This window comes from Penicillium atrosanguineum, assembly GCF_028827265.1.
Source record: "Penicillium atrosanguineum strain IBT 20685 chromosome Unknown utg000007l_segment0_segment0, whole genome shotgun sequence".
Taxonomy (NCBI): domain Eukaryota; kingdom Fungi; phylum Ascomycota; class Eurotiomycetes; order Eurotiales; family Aspergillaceae; genus Penicillium; species Penicillium atrosanguineum.
Window position 1 is genome coordinate 2,006,184 of NW_026623139.1, and position 13,024 is coordinate 2,019,207.

General features: G+C 51.6%; 6 protein-coding genes across 6 annotated transcripts; 3 read left to right on the forward strand and 3 right to left on the reverse strand.

Annotated features, from left to right (window-relative positions):
• Window positions 1–136: 136 nt before the first annotated feature.
• Window positions 137–2,951, forward strand: N7443_008956 (putative translation elongation factor EF-1 subunit; the record flags this gene model as incomplete). Its single annotated transcript, XM_056889012.1, has 5 exons — window positions 137–368; window positions 468–628; window positions 680–1,457; window positions 1,508–1,690; window positions 1,744–2,951. The coding sequence occupies 5 exons, from the start codon at window positions 137–139 to the stop codon at window positions 2,949–2,951; spliced, it is 2,562 nt and encodes an 853-aa protein (XP_056738314.1).
• An 845-nt stretch (window positions 2,952–3,796) lies between these two features.
• Window positions 3,797–5,934, forward strand: bipA (Hsp70 family ATPase KAR2; the record flags this gene model as incomplete). Its single annotated transcript, XM_056889013.1, has 3 exons — window positions 3,797–3,975; window positions 4,034–4,198; window positions 4,263–5,934. 3 exons carry the CDS (start codon window positions 3,797–3,799, stop codon window positions 5,932–5,934), a joined length of 2,016 nt encoding a protein of 671 aa, XP_056738315.1.
• A 218-nt stretch (window positions 5,935–6,152) lies between these two features.
• N7443_008958 (DUF967 domain protein) lies at window positions 6,153–6,795 on the reverse strand (the record flags this gene model as incomplete). Its single annotated transcript, XM_056889014.1, has 2 exons — window positions 6,153–6,704; window positions 6,769–6,795. The coding sequence occupies 2 exons, from the start codon at window positions 6,793–6,795 to the stop codon at window positions 6,153–6,155; spliced, it is 579 nt and encodes a 192-aa protein (XP_056738316.1).
• A 606-nt stretch (window positions 6,796–7,401) lies between these two features.
• On the forward strand, window positions 7,402–9,050 carry N7443_008959 (putative C6 transcription factor; the record flags this gene model as incomplete). Its single annotated transcript, XM_056889015.1, has 3 exons — window positions 7,402–8,198; window positions 8,248–8,695; window positions 8,748–9,050. The coding sequence occupies 3 exons, from the start codon at window positions 7,402–7,404 to the stop codon at window positions 9,048–9,050; spliced, it is 1,548 nt and encodes a 515-aa protein (XP_056738317.1).
• A 74-nt stretch (window positions 9,051–9,124) lies between these two features.
• On the reverse strand, window positions 9,125–10,368 carry N7443_008960 (zinc-dependent alcohol dehydrogenase; the record flags this gene model as incomplete). The annotated part of the gene is made up of 4 exons (XM_056889016.1): window positions 9,125–9,609; window positions 9,660–9,738; window positions 9,789–10,162; window positions 10,218–10,368. 4 exons carry the CDS (start codon window positions 10,366–10,368, stop codon window positions 9,125–9,127), a joined length of 1,089 nt encoding a protein of 362 aa, XP_056738318.1.
• A 1,272-nt stretch (window positions 10,369–11,640) lies between these two features.
• On the reverse strand, window positions 11,641–12,755 carry N7443_008961 (uncharacterized protein; the record flags this gene model as incomplete). The annotated part of the gene is made up of 4 exons (XM_056889017.1): window positions 11,641–11,904; window positions 12,000–12,213; window positions 12,267–12,553; window positions 12,603–12,755. 4 exons carry the CDS (start codon window positions 12,753–12,755, stop codon window positions 11,641–11,643), a joined length of 918 nt encoding a protein of 305 aa, XP_056738319.1.
• Between the last annotated feature and the right edge of the window lie 269 nt (window positions 12,756–13,024).

Genomic DNA, 13,024 nt, shown 5'->3' on the forward strand with positions numbered 1-13,024 from the left:
CTATTTCTTTACGACTCGTCACATTCTTTTCTACCTTCCTTGAATTGACTTACACTTTCCGCAGTGTACCCTACTCCCTCCCTACGCGACGTCGCGACCCCTCCATCTCCCACCAGAGATACCCCTCCACTCCCCAATGTCGAGACATCGCGTGAAGAATGTTGGCTATGACGACGATGATTACGAGGACGATGAAGGCTACGAGTCGCCCGACCCCGAGGAGCAGGAATTTCTGAAACAGTGCACTGCACTTGTCTCGCAGCAGCTCCGCGCGGGGCAACCGTCGGTGAACGCGACGACCGAAGAAATCCAGGAAGCGCTATGGCACTACTACAACGACATCGAGAAGTCGACAAGTTATTTGAGAGGTACGTTTCACCGGAATATCTGCAATTAAGCCTGCTCCAAGGATAAGAGTGTTTTGTTTGGCTTGGTGGGCTGCGGCTAACCTACATGCTCTCTTCTAGGCAAGAAGGAAAAGGAGCTCAAGAAGCAGCAGACGGGTGCTGTGCCAAAGAAGAACGGTAAGCAACTCGATTCCGTCCATTTGGTTATCGATTTTCGTGGCTGGGCTTGGGCAAATAAGCTGTGTTCCGGCTGTGGCTTCAACTCCGGTGATCTCCCAAAGGTGTGTAATACGCTTCTTCGGCAACCCTGCACCCTACGATCAATCACACAGACTCTAGAACTGACACCGCCTGGAAGTTTGGACAATTTTCTAACAGGTCTTCCAGTGCCAGGATTCCCAGCGCTTAGTTCTCTGCCTGCAGCACACTTCTCTGCTGCCGACTTCTTTCGCGACTCTCCTTGGCTCAATGTACCTGCCGACCGCAACATGGATATCATGGTTGAGCCCTTATACCCTCGACTTGGCTTGCTAGGTGGTTCCCCAGAGGCTGGAGGCAAGGTCTCCAAACTTGCGGCTTTGGCTGCAGCACGCAAGAGGAAAGAAGGCGAAAAGGCTACCCCTACTCCTACACCTACCCCAGATGCTTCTTCAACACCACAGCCGGAAAAAATAGAACCATCACCACCGGAGCCACAAAGCACTCCGTTGTCGCTACGAGAAAGACTAGCCGCCAGCAAGTCATCAAAGCCTGAAACAGATGGAGGCGTGCGAAAATTGGGTAAACCGGGGTTTTCTGGGCAAGGGCAAGCTCAGGAACAGCCGACACCAGAGCCTATGCAAAATCCAGAGTTCTCTTTGCCCGAGAAAGCTGAACCCAAGGACGAGCCGGAACCAGAGCAGCCATCGCTTGATATGCGTGCCTCGCCATCTGGATTCGCGAGTGCCATCGTTGGCAACGCAGCAGGACCAACTATGGCCCAACCCAGCCATGTACAATCGAACAATGTGGATTTGCTCAGAATCTACGGCCAAGACCATGCTGAACCTTTTGACTTTGCAGGCCCCAGCCCCGATGATATGGTGCTGAATGCTCAGAACACAGCAAAAGGTTTGGCGATTCGCAGAAAGGTCTAGATTTTTCCACCTAATAATGTGCAGGAATGAAGTCCAAACCCGCTGCATCCAAGTCGGCCGGGGATAAGAAGACGCCGGCCGATCTTGCTGGTGGCTTGAAGGACCTCTCCGTGGATGAGAAGGTCTCTGTCAAGAGCAAGAACTTGGATGTTCTAGCGGAGTACAACAAATCAAAGAGGAAGAAGTCTGCCAATTTTGTTGTTATTGGTAGGTGTTTGTTCATTTCATTGTTGTGCAAGTACCCTCTGACTGTATTTCAGGACACGTGGACGCTGGAAAAAGTACTCTGATGGGACGTCTACTGGCTGATCAGGGAGCAATCGACCAACGGACTTTGGACAGGTATCGGAAAGAGGCTGAGAAGATTGGAAAGGGATCCTTCGCTCTTGCATGGGTGTTGGACCAAGGCTCGGAGGAGCGTGCACGAGGCGTCACCATTGACATTGCGACCAACAAGTTCGACACGGAGTCCACTGCATTCACGATTGTTGATGCACCAGGTCATAAAGACTTTGTTCCGAATATGATTGCTGGGGCCAGTCAGGCTGATTTCGCCGTGCTGGTGATTGACTCGAGTACAGGCAAGTTCGAGTCTGGGTTGAAGGGCCAGACCAAGGAACATGCCTTGTTGGTGCGCAGCATGGGTGTGCAAAAGATCGTTGTGGCTGTGAACAAGATGGACACTGTCCAGTGGAACAGAGATCGCTTTGAGGAAATCGAACAACAGATCTTCTCGTTCTTGACGACAGCCGGCTTCCAGGAGAAGAACATTTCCTTTATCCCATGCTCAGGTGTGCTGGGAGACAACATCAGTCGGCGCAGCGACAATGCCCAAGCTTCATGGTACACGGGTAAAACATTGATCGAAGAGCTGGAGACTTCAGAGCGATATACACATGCTCTTGACAAGCCACTACGCATGACTGTCGGTGATGTCTTCCGTGGAAGTGTGCAGAATCCACTCTCGATCTCTGGCCGTCTAGACTCTGGCAGCCTACAGATTGGCGATCAAATTCTTACCATGCCCAGTGGTGAGACTGCCCTCGTCCGCAGCGTGGAAGTGGACGGTGAACCCAACGACTGGGCTGTGGCTGGCCAGAACGTGGTATTGAACCTGGCAAATATCGACCCCATTCACCTGCGCTCTGGAGATGTTGTCTGCCATGCTTCGTCGCCTATTCCCAACATCGCCACTTTCACTGCCAAGGTCCTCGCTTTCGAGCACTTAATGCCTATGATGGTGGACGTCCACCGTGGCCGTCTTCATGTCCCTGGCCGCATCAGCAAGCTCGTTGCATCCCTAGACAAGGCTTCTGGCGAGCCTAGCAAGAAACGGCCGAAGATCGTTGCACCCGGCACTGTTGCACGAGTCGTTGTCGAGATGGACCAAGCTGTGCCGCTTGAGGCACCAACCCGCATTGTTTTGCGACATGGGGGCTCGACTGTGGCAGCTGGACTACTGGAATGAAGGCATGTATGTCCATAGACCATTTAGAAAAGTACCTTTTTCCAATATACTAAACTACCTTGATGGTACATAACTCTATGACGTCCCCTGCGTCCCGTGCCTATGCTGTGCCTTACGCATGCTTTGACGAATAGCAAGTGCGGCTTTGTAGCTCCAGGGTCCAGTTCTAGACTCCATGCTTCAGGATCGGTATGCCTGCCGATCACACGGACTAAGGATGGTAACGTGTTCATAAGGATGAGATGTTGTACAGGCCACTTGGCTCTATTCTTCAGTCGACGTGGCACACTTTCGTCAGTAGCCGGGCCCCCAAAAATGGCATCAGGGGGGCCAAGCCAGGGTCAACGCTTAGCTGCTTCTAGCATATTCGACAGGTTGGCGCATTCTGATTGGGACAGGGCAGGGGCGTGTCCTGGACGGGATCCGTAGACTAACCCCGATCAGGACATAGTTTAATCGCCACTAGCCCTGCAAAGGCAGGCGGTGAGCCTTTAAACACGGCGGTCCCTGGTTACGCTGAGTCAGCCACCACTGAACGGGTGGCAGCCAATCAAGACGCGAAAAGTGACCTGAACTGGAAAAGGCCATGCTGGCCGCTGCGTGTTTCCTGCCCTTCATATTCAAGAACTCGCCTCCTCCACTCTCTTTCTTTTCCCCATTCCCTTCCTTCCGGGTCACCCCTCCCGCCTATTCACCAAATTCAAGGGTCCGAGTACGACATACGTGTTTACTCTCTGCGCTTATTTCTTGCGCGCATTGCAGCTTTCGGTCTCCGACAGCTTCGTTTTATTGGGTGCTTCCCTAGAGTTCTTTGTTGAACCTTGATTCTCTCACATATACTCGCCATGCCTCGCTTCGCGAGCCCCCAGGGCGCGTCCAAGCCCTTCACTTGGACCACCGTTTTCTACCTCCTCCTTGTTTTGATTGCGCCTCTGGCCCTGTTCGGCACCACTGCCCAGGCTCAGGACGACTCCGTTGAGAACTATGGCACCGTTATTGGTATTGATTTGGGAACCACCTACTCGTAAGTGTCATCTCTAATATCCGTGGCAATTGAAGCAATTGGCTAACTTTCTTTGCAGTTGTGTTGGTGTGATGCAGAACGGCAAGGTCGAGATTCTTGTCAACGACCAAGGAAACCGTATTACTCCCTCTTACGTCGCTTTCACTGACGAGGAGCGCCTCGTTGGTGATGCTGCCAAGAACCAATACGCCGCCAACCCTACCCGCACTATCTTTGACGTCAAGTAAGTTTACCAGCATGGCGAGTCTTGTCGGAAGGAATTACGTGCTAATGAACTGTCTTTTTAGGCGCCTGATTGGTCGCAAGTTTGACGACAAAGACACCCAGAAGGACGCCAAGAACTTCCCCTTCAAGGTCGTCAACAAGGATGGCAAGCCTCACGTCAAGGTCGAGGTCAACAAGTCCAACAAGACCTTCACCCCTGAGGAGGTCTCCGCCATGATCCTCGGAAAGATGAAGGAGATCGCTGAGTCCTACCTCGGCAAGAGCGTGACCCACGCTGTTGTTACCGTTCCCGCCTACTTCAACGACGCTCAGCGTCAGGCTACCAAGGACGCTGGTATCATCGCTGGTCTCAACGTTCTCCGTGTCGTCAACGAGCCCACCGCCGCCGCTATCGCATACGGTCTTGACAAGACCGGTGACGAGCGCCAGGTCATTGTTTACGATCTTGGTGGTGGTACTTTCGATGTCTCCCTTCTTTCCATTGACAACGGTGTCTTCGAGGTTCTGGCTACCGCTGGTGACACCCATCTTGGTGGTGAGGACTTTGACCACCGTGTCATGGACTACTTCGTCAAGCAGTACAACAAGAAGAACAACGCCGATGTTGCCAAGGACCTCAAGGCCATGGGTAAGCTCAAGCGCGAGGTCGAGAAGGCCAAGCGTACTCTGTCTTCCCAGATGTCCACTCGCATTGAAATCGAGGCCTTCCACAATGGCGAGGACTTCTCTGAGACCCTGACCCGTGCCAAGTTCGAGGAGCTGAATATGGATCTGTTCAAGAAGACCCTCAAGCCCGTTGAGCAGGTGCTCAAGGACGCCAAGGTCAAGAAGGACGAGGTTGACGACATCGTCTTGGTCGGTGGTTCCACCCGTATCCCCAAGGTTCAGGCTCTTCTCGAGGAGTTCTTCGGTGGTAAGAAGGCCAGCAAGGGTATCAACCCCGATGAGGCCGTTGCCTTTGGTGCCGCCGTCCAGGGTGGTATCCTCTCCGGCGAGGAAGGTACCATTGACCTTGTTCTCATGGATGTCAACCCCCTCACCATGGGTATTGAGACCACTGGCGGTGTGATGACCAAGCTCATCCCCCGTAACACTGTCATTCCCACCCGCAAGTCGCAGATCTTCTCCACTGCGGCTGACAACCAGCCCACCGTCCTGATCCAGGTGTTCGAGGGTGAGCGCTCGATGACCAAGGACAACAACCAGCTCGGCAAGTTCGAGCTGACTGGCATCCCTCCCGCTCCTCGTGGTGTTCCTCAGATCGAGGTCTCCTTCGACCTGGACGCCAACGGTATTCTCAAGGTCAGCGCCAGCGACAAGGGCACCGGCAAGGCCGAGTCCATCACCATCACCAACGACAAGGGTCGTCTCTCCCAGGAGGAGATTGACCGCATGGTTGCCGAGGCTGAGGAGTACGCCGAGGAGGACAAGGCCATGAAGACCAAGATTGAGGCCCGTAACGGTCTTGAGAACTACGCCTTCAGCCTGAAGAACCAGGCCAATGACGAGAATGGTCTTGGTGGCCAGATCGACGAGGACGACAAGCAGACTATCCTGGATGCTGTCAAGGAGGCCATCGACTGGCTCGAGGATAATGCCGCCACTGCCTCCGCCGAGGACTTCGAGGAGCAGAAAGAGCAGCTCTCTAGTGTCGCCTACCCCATTACCAGCAAGCTCTACGGCTCTGGTGCTCCTCCCGAGGACGACGAGCCTCTGGACCATGACGAACTGTAAAATTATCTTTGAGGCATTACCCATGGAGTTTTCATCTTTGCTTTTGTGTTTCTAGTCTTGAATCTGCGCGGGGCGGAGTCCCCGTCGCAGGAGTCCGGTATTTGACAACCGGCTCACCAAATACCATGATACCTTTATATTCATTGTTTCGTCGTAGATTCTTCATTCATCTAATATTTAAACACCAGTGCTACCAATATCTTAAGATATAGACCAGTCTAGTTTCCCTGCGCAATAACCTCCCGAATCGTCTCAGCAACAACCTGGTGATCATCCTCCTGCTTCAACCCACTAACAACAACAACAGCAACGACTCCCTCAACACCCTTAATCCGAATAGGATATCCCCCACCATGAATAGCATACTCATCCGCAACAGCGCCGCCATTCCCACTAGCAAGCGCATACTTTTTGACAAATGCCGCCTCAACCACATCCGCCGCCGAGCTCCCGGCTCCCGAAATCACCTTTTGCCGCATCGCCCAGCTCGACACGCCCCATCGCAGGACCGTGTTCCGCTTCCGCCGGACCCAGTTCTCGTTGTCGGGAATCGTGCCGCTGTCCGTGGCACTTTGGAAGAGCGTGTGCAGGCTGCCGCCGCCGCTGGGCGCAGTGGCGAGGGCGATTGAGATTAGGGCGGGTTTGCGTTGGGAGTCGGGGAGGGAGAGGATGCGGTTGCGCAGGGCTGTGCCGAGGGTCCAGGCTGTCGAGGCTGTGAAGGTGGTGAAGGTTTGGGAGGGGCTGGTTTCTTCAGCGATGAGGACTGCGGACTGTGCGGGGTGTTAGATGGGGTTTCCTCTTTGTTCTATGGTGAGGCTTGGGGTGGTGACTTACGTCCGTGCTGGCTGTGGAGAGGGCCATGGTGGAATGTGGTAGGGGTTCTTGCAAGGGTTTGAAGAGGGTTGGAAGAATTGAGGAGGGAATTGGGACTTATAGATGAGGTGTGGAGAGAGTCGTAGAGGAGGTGGAGAGCGGGACTTGGGATCCTTGGGAATATCATTCACCACCATTCACCGGCTGCTGTCGGATCCACAAGGCCGCGGGTGGACCTTCCTTTGCTTTGAGATGCCGTTGTTGATATCGTACACCTCTAATTCGGTGCTGAAATTGAGGGACAGGCCATTTGAAGCCCGGGAGGAGCCTGCTTCAGGGATTCCGTCTTGTTTGATGCGGAATGAACTAAATGGGTGGCGCCACACGGAGTTGCTCCGATTAGATGTCTGGACCGCCATCAGTTGAAGCAAAGCATTTAGATGATTTCAAGACAGCTCAACTGATCCTGTGCATTTTTTTGGAGGGGAAGATCGAAACTATTACGTCCCTGCGGATGTTTATCCATATGAAGCAATGTGAGGCTGTATAGAATGTTACTGCATGTCGGCAAACCTACCGGAGTACTCTCACCCCTCCACATCATCTCCCAGCTTCTCCGCATTGAGCTCCCCACCATATACCAACACGGTCCTCATGTCCCCAAAACGAGCTTGCGATGCCTGTATCTCCCGCAAAGTCAAATGCAACGGCTCCTGGCCCTGCGATACTTGTCGAAATGCTGTCAAGCGCATTCCCTGTACGTACCTGAGGCCTGTGCGCAAGAGAGGTCCGAAGGCTCGACGTGTTACTTGGGGCCTGGATTCCGACGTACCATTTGAATCTTCATCAAATGGGAGCCAGGGTTGGTCCAGCTTGGATGATGTGTTGGATGATTCGAAGAGAGCGCGAGAGATCCAGGAGTCTTATATGCCCCGGCGCATTTCTAAAAGGATACTTGCGCCCATCATACGGCTTTACCAGGAGTATTCGTATAGTGTTTGGCCAGTTGTTGATACAGATGCTCTACTGGGGGATCTTGATGATATAGAGCCGGAAAAGACAAGCAACGGGTCCAAGTATCTGGCTTGTCTAGCTACAGCTCTCTGTGCGGCTACAATGGCTCAGTTGCATCTTGCTCCGGTAGTGGACGGATCCCAGATATTGGATAGCTCCTCTATGGCACAAGCATGCTTGCGGATGCGGGGCAGCTGTGATAGCCAAGGGGAAGATCTTGATATCAGCAGTGTTCTCGTTTCATTTTTCCTACATGTTTACCATGCTAAAGTCAATCAGCGAAACTCGGCTATGATGTACATCCAAGAGGCTATCTCGAGGGCGAAGATTCTGCGTCTGGATGAAGGGAGCTTGCAGGAGTCTATTGACTCTGGATTGGGTAGCCATCTGATTGCGAATAAGGAGCTGGTTTTTCCCTTGCTCTGGATTTCGGAGAGGTGAGCTATACAGGAAAAGGACTGAGTTCATTGCTAATGGATCAAACAGAGGATGGGCACTGCATCTGGGTCTCTCACCATCATGTCTCGACCGTCCTGCCCTTCCAGATCTGGAGGATTACCGAGATGCCGATATCTATGTACAAGGACTTCTGGATCTGGTGAGGCTTTTTACCGCATTTGATCAGATCTCAGTTCGTCGAAAGCCCTCTCTTGGAATTACCTCTGCCACAGAATTAACCGAGATCGAGAACAAGCTTTCTTCATTATGTCTGAGCATTTCTGACCAGGTCACAACTCGGACGGCAGACTGCCATATTACCCGGGAATGGATGAGAACTATTATCTGGCAAGAGGCTTTGTCCGTGGGACTGTTATCCTCTGCCTCATTTGCAGATGTCATGACCTTTGGGTTCCCGGCTCAAGTTGGTCATGATCTCCTTCAAGCTCTTAGGTGCTTTTCTCAATCGGATTTGTTACCGCTGGGACGGGATCAAGTGAGAAGTTCGTCGTAAATGTCACAAGATTGTCTGCTGATATGGTTGACAGTTGTTAAAATGCTTCGAAGTCGCAAACTCGCTCGCAGACACCGTTCTTCTTACGTCCTTGTCCTCTCCACCAGGGTTCGAGTTGGGGCCCCAGGACTTTCTGCATGCGCTGTATCAGAAACTTGCACCATTTCTGGAGCAAGACGACGTGCTCAACTCAATATTGCGCACCAAAACTGCCGAGGTTCTAGTCATGACGCCAGCTCGTCTATTAACGAGACAGCTTGGCGATAATGGCTTCCAGGGACATGAATCGGGTAAGGAAAAAGGTCAATTGAACAACAGCAGCAGCAGCTGGAAGTGAAAGTTTCATTTGAAGATCGTGGTGAACAAGTAATATTGCCTTCAAATCTACCATGTTTGCAACCAAATTCTCGATCATGCTGCAATCTGAAGCACCACTCGTCCCGAAATATCGCCCTTCTCCATTTCCTCATATACCAGCGGCAAATCCTTGAAGGGTCGGACCTTGATGACAGGCTTCACGACACCGCGACGAACCAAATCAACCGCCTCCATACACTCCTTCAATGATCCCACCAAATTACCCGTTATCCGCAAACCCTTGATGACAATGGTACAGATGGGTGTCTCAATACAAGGTGCCCCGGGAGGAATGCCCACACAGCTCAAGGTGCCTCCGACTCGTAACATGTCGCACGCATGGGCAAAGGCTTGAGCATTCCCAGCAGTCACGACCACAGCATGCGCTCCAAGTCCAGTAATCTCCTTCACTTTCTTGACCGGATCTTCAACAGCGAAGTCGATGAAGTGCTGTGCGCCGATCCCATGAACGAACTCCTTCCTGTCGGCACCAGTATCGACTCCAATTACCAAAGCTCCTTGTGCCCGTGCATATTGCACTATAAATTCATCAGCAAATGAAAGCAACCCTGAAAAGAAAAAGCCGCACCAGCCAAATGTCCAAGACCACCTCCAGCACCAACAACCACCAACCAACTCCCGGGACGCACATGCGCATTGAGAACAGCCTGTAAGCATCAGAAACCAGACCCAGCTACAAAGTTCACTAGAACCATACCTTGTACGCCGTCAGCCCAGCACAAAGCACCGGTCCCATGACAACCGGATCAATATCATCCGGCAACACAGTCAAATAATCCGCATCTAGCGAGATATACTGCTGAAAGCTTCCATCTTCATGATGCAAATGGTTCGTACTCGCCATACAATACTGTTCCGTCCCGGCAAGACAGAACTCACACCTCCGACAGATACGACTCGCAAACCTGATTCCGACGAATCCGCCAACCCTCAGACCCGCGCTATGCTCAATATCAGGGCCCAAGGATACGATTTGTCCGATTCCCTCATGACCGCCGACGTGAGGTAGTTTGATCTTCGTGATTGGGGATCCGTTGGGGCCGGCAGCTGTTCCTGCCTTTGTGTGTAGGTCTGATTCAATTAGAATTTTGACTCCCCTTGGACAGAGGAGAGGTGGAGCACATACCGCTCTGACAGACGCCGGAGTAAAGGACCTTAGCGAGGACTTCATTGCGGCCGGGTGTGGGAACCGGGTAGTCTGTTTTGAACTCGACGGTGCCGCCGAGGTCACGTACCAAGGCGACGGTTTGTGTGTTGGGAATGTCGATTGAGGCCATTGTGGTTATGTGAGAAGTTGTCATTCTTAAGGTTGACTGAGATCAGGAGCTTGGGGAGGGACAAATGCAGCTATTTATGCTCGCCGTTTTACTGAATATTGTTCTTGTACCGTTCTCAACCGTATTTAGCATTTGCGCCCCCGCATGGTGATCAGTTGGACATGTAGACAGCCCCACAGCAGCATGGTCTGGATCATTGGCGAGTAAAAGCCTTTACATTTGGTTTCCTGTTCCATTTTTGACCAAGAGGCTGTTCATCGGAGCTTAGGTGTTGCTGCCAGTGTGGGGTGGCCACATCTGGAATGGCCCATGCATCACGGGTGGGAGGCCAGCTCGGAGAAATAGGGTATTTCTCCAGATGTGTAGCAGTTTCCACAGGGCTTAATGCCCAGTAGGATAAGGAGCCTTGAATAGAGTCTTGCGATCGGCTGAGTATACAATTGTGGGTCCAAGCTATTTCGTATTTCTCCGAGCCAATTCTCCAGGTGGAGACGACTGTATGTACATGTTGAAATGGGATGGCTCGATGGCAGTCTGGCTTTTCAGTTTGGGTGACACCAACAGAAGGAAACACACACAACCACTCATGCCCTGAAAGGGGTGTTAAGAGCGGTCGATCGAACGAGTCAGTAATCCATGATCTGCTTAGTAAGTGCGTATTGACTGCTTAGTGCGTACTCCAGGACCGCCCAGTGAATGCCCTATGATATCTTAGTATCGCTCAGTGAGCTCCCCTCATTCGTCTAACTCAGCCTAGATCATTCCCAAAGGAGACAAGCACAGGGCCATTCATACTGTGGTAGGTAGTGCGTTGACGATTTTTGGGCAGCCCTCATTTTCTGGAGTATCCCATACCCCAAAATCATGCGTTATGTCTATTAGGCACAAAGAAGGCCTACCCTGGATCCCTCCCATGACGGGCTCCGGCTCAGCGGTACTCAGAAGTTCCTAGTCATTGTCCTGGGTTGAATTATACAAAATCTGCCATTTCGAGGCAGTAGATGCTTCAACAGTGGCGCTTGATACGGGATGAAGATTAGCATCGCAATTGGGATTTCTTACTGACGATAGCTTGGCTTTTCAAAATAATGAAGTTATCATTCATCGGCAACTTCGATCTCTTCACTACGCTCTCCAGGTTTACCCCTACACTGATATTCCCCATCTGCCTAACATCCATCCGACCATATGAATAACAACGCAGTAACCACCGAACGCCATGCTTGTAAATGACAAATAGATAGGAAGCCCTCGTTGAATTGACCTTGAATATTATACATTCTCCCTGAGCACAACTCTCGGCACAGAGAAAGACTTTTTACTACGCACAAGCCTATGTGCACCGATCGGCCCAGTGGCTGCCTCGATATCATCACCGACCGCGGCGACATGTCGTGGTGAGTGCCCATAGGGGCTCGCCAGTAATAACTCATCGCTGGCCTGCTTGCGTAACCAGTAGTTGCGCATGTGGTCGAGGGCAGTTTTGAAGTCGTCAAGGATTACTGTGTCGCAGAGACATTTGAAGATGAAAGATAACTAGGAGAAGATAGCATGTTAACTTGGTCCATATGTTTGAGAAATGAGGTAGATAGGGGGGCTATGGAGTCAGGATCATCGAAAGTGGGAAGTACCTTCCAAAAGGGCTCAATACCCGTAGGCAGCGAGTCAGTAAAGACGTTGAGAACGCTGAGCAGGTCGACAATAATAAAGGCAATTGATAGGCACATCGAAAGTAGCATGATTCCGAATCGTGGGCTTATTTGGACTAGCTCCCACAATCCGAAATTATATTCGCGCTTGATGGTCCAGAAGAGGGAGACGGTAGTGAAGACCCACCAGGGATCTCTTGTTTCTGGTCAGTGAAGGAGCGATAATTAGATTTGATGAAATGACTTTACCGAAAAAGCGGCTCAAGGGGACGTGTCTTCAGGAATATTGTGTTGATATTGTTGAAGTAGGTGAAATTTGCATAAATCTCGACGATCCAGTACGGCCAGCAAAGCATGACCGTGATGATGTAGATCATTGAGAGACGGCGTGATAGAAAAGGTTTGTTTTTCATCCAGGCAATGACATTGTGCAGAGCCCAGGAGATGTTGAGGCCTATGGCTGTGACGGATTGATACCAGCCATAGACCGGATCATGGGGGAAAATGAATGTGCCATTGGCCATGGCCAGAATTAACTGCATATTGGGTTAGCACGACTCATCGCAACAGAAATCGAGCACCTACCTCGGCCAGAATAAGCTTGTGAAGAAGAATATGCTTCTTCATGTTGCAGACAGTGATGGCAGCCATGATCAGCAGACTACCAAGCATAAAGCCCTGACCCCAGGCTTCAAGAACCAAACCATCTGGGTTAGTGGGCCTTCCAGTGTCGGACATGGTGCTAATTCATGACAGAAAGTCTGCTTGAACCCGTAGTGACTTCGAACGGGCAATGGAGAAGCAAAGTTAGGAGAAGGGGCGAAAGTGTCCAATGTCCGCGAGAAAAAGAGCCGTCTCAATGAGTAGCCGTACACGCATTAGAGTTCAGGTCACCATTCACGAAGGAAATATCCAAGCCGTTTTCTTCAACGGCTAGAGGCCATATAACAATTAGAACGAACACGTCGTCAGACACAGTCACCTATTTCACGTCTGTCAATGTAGGC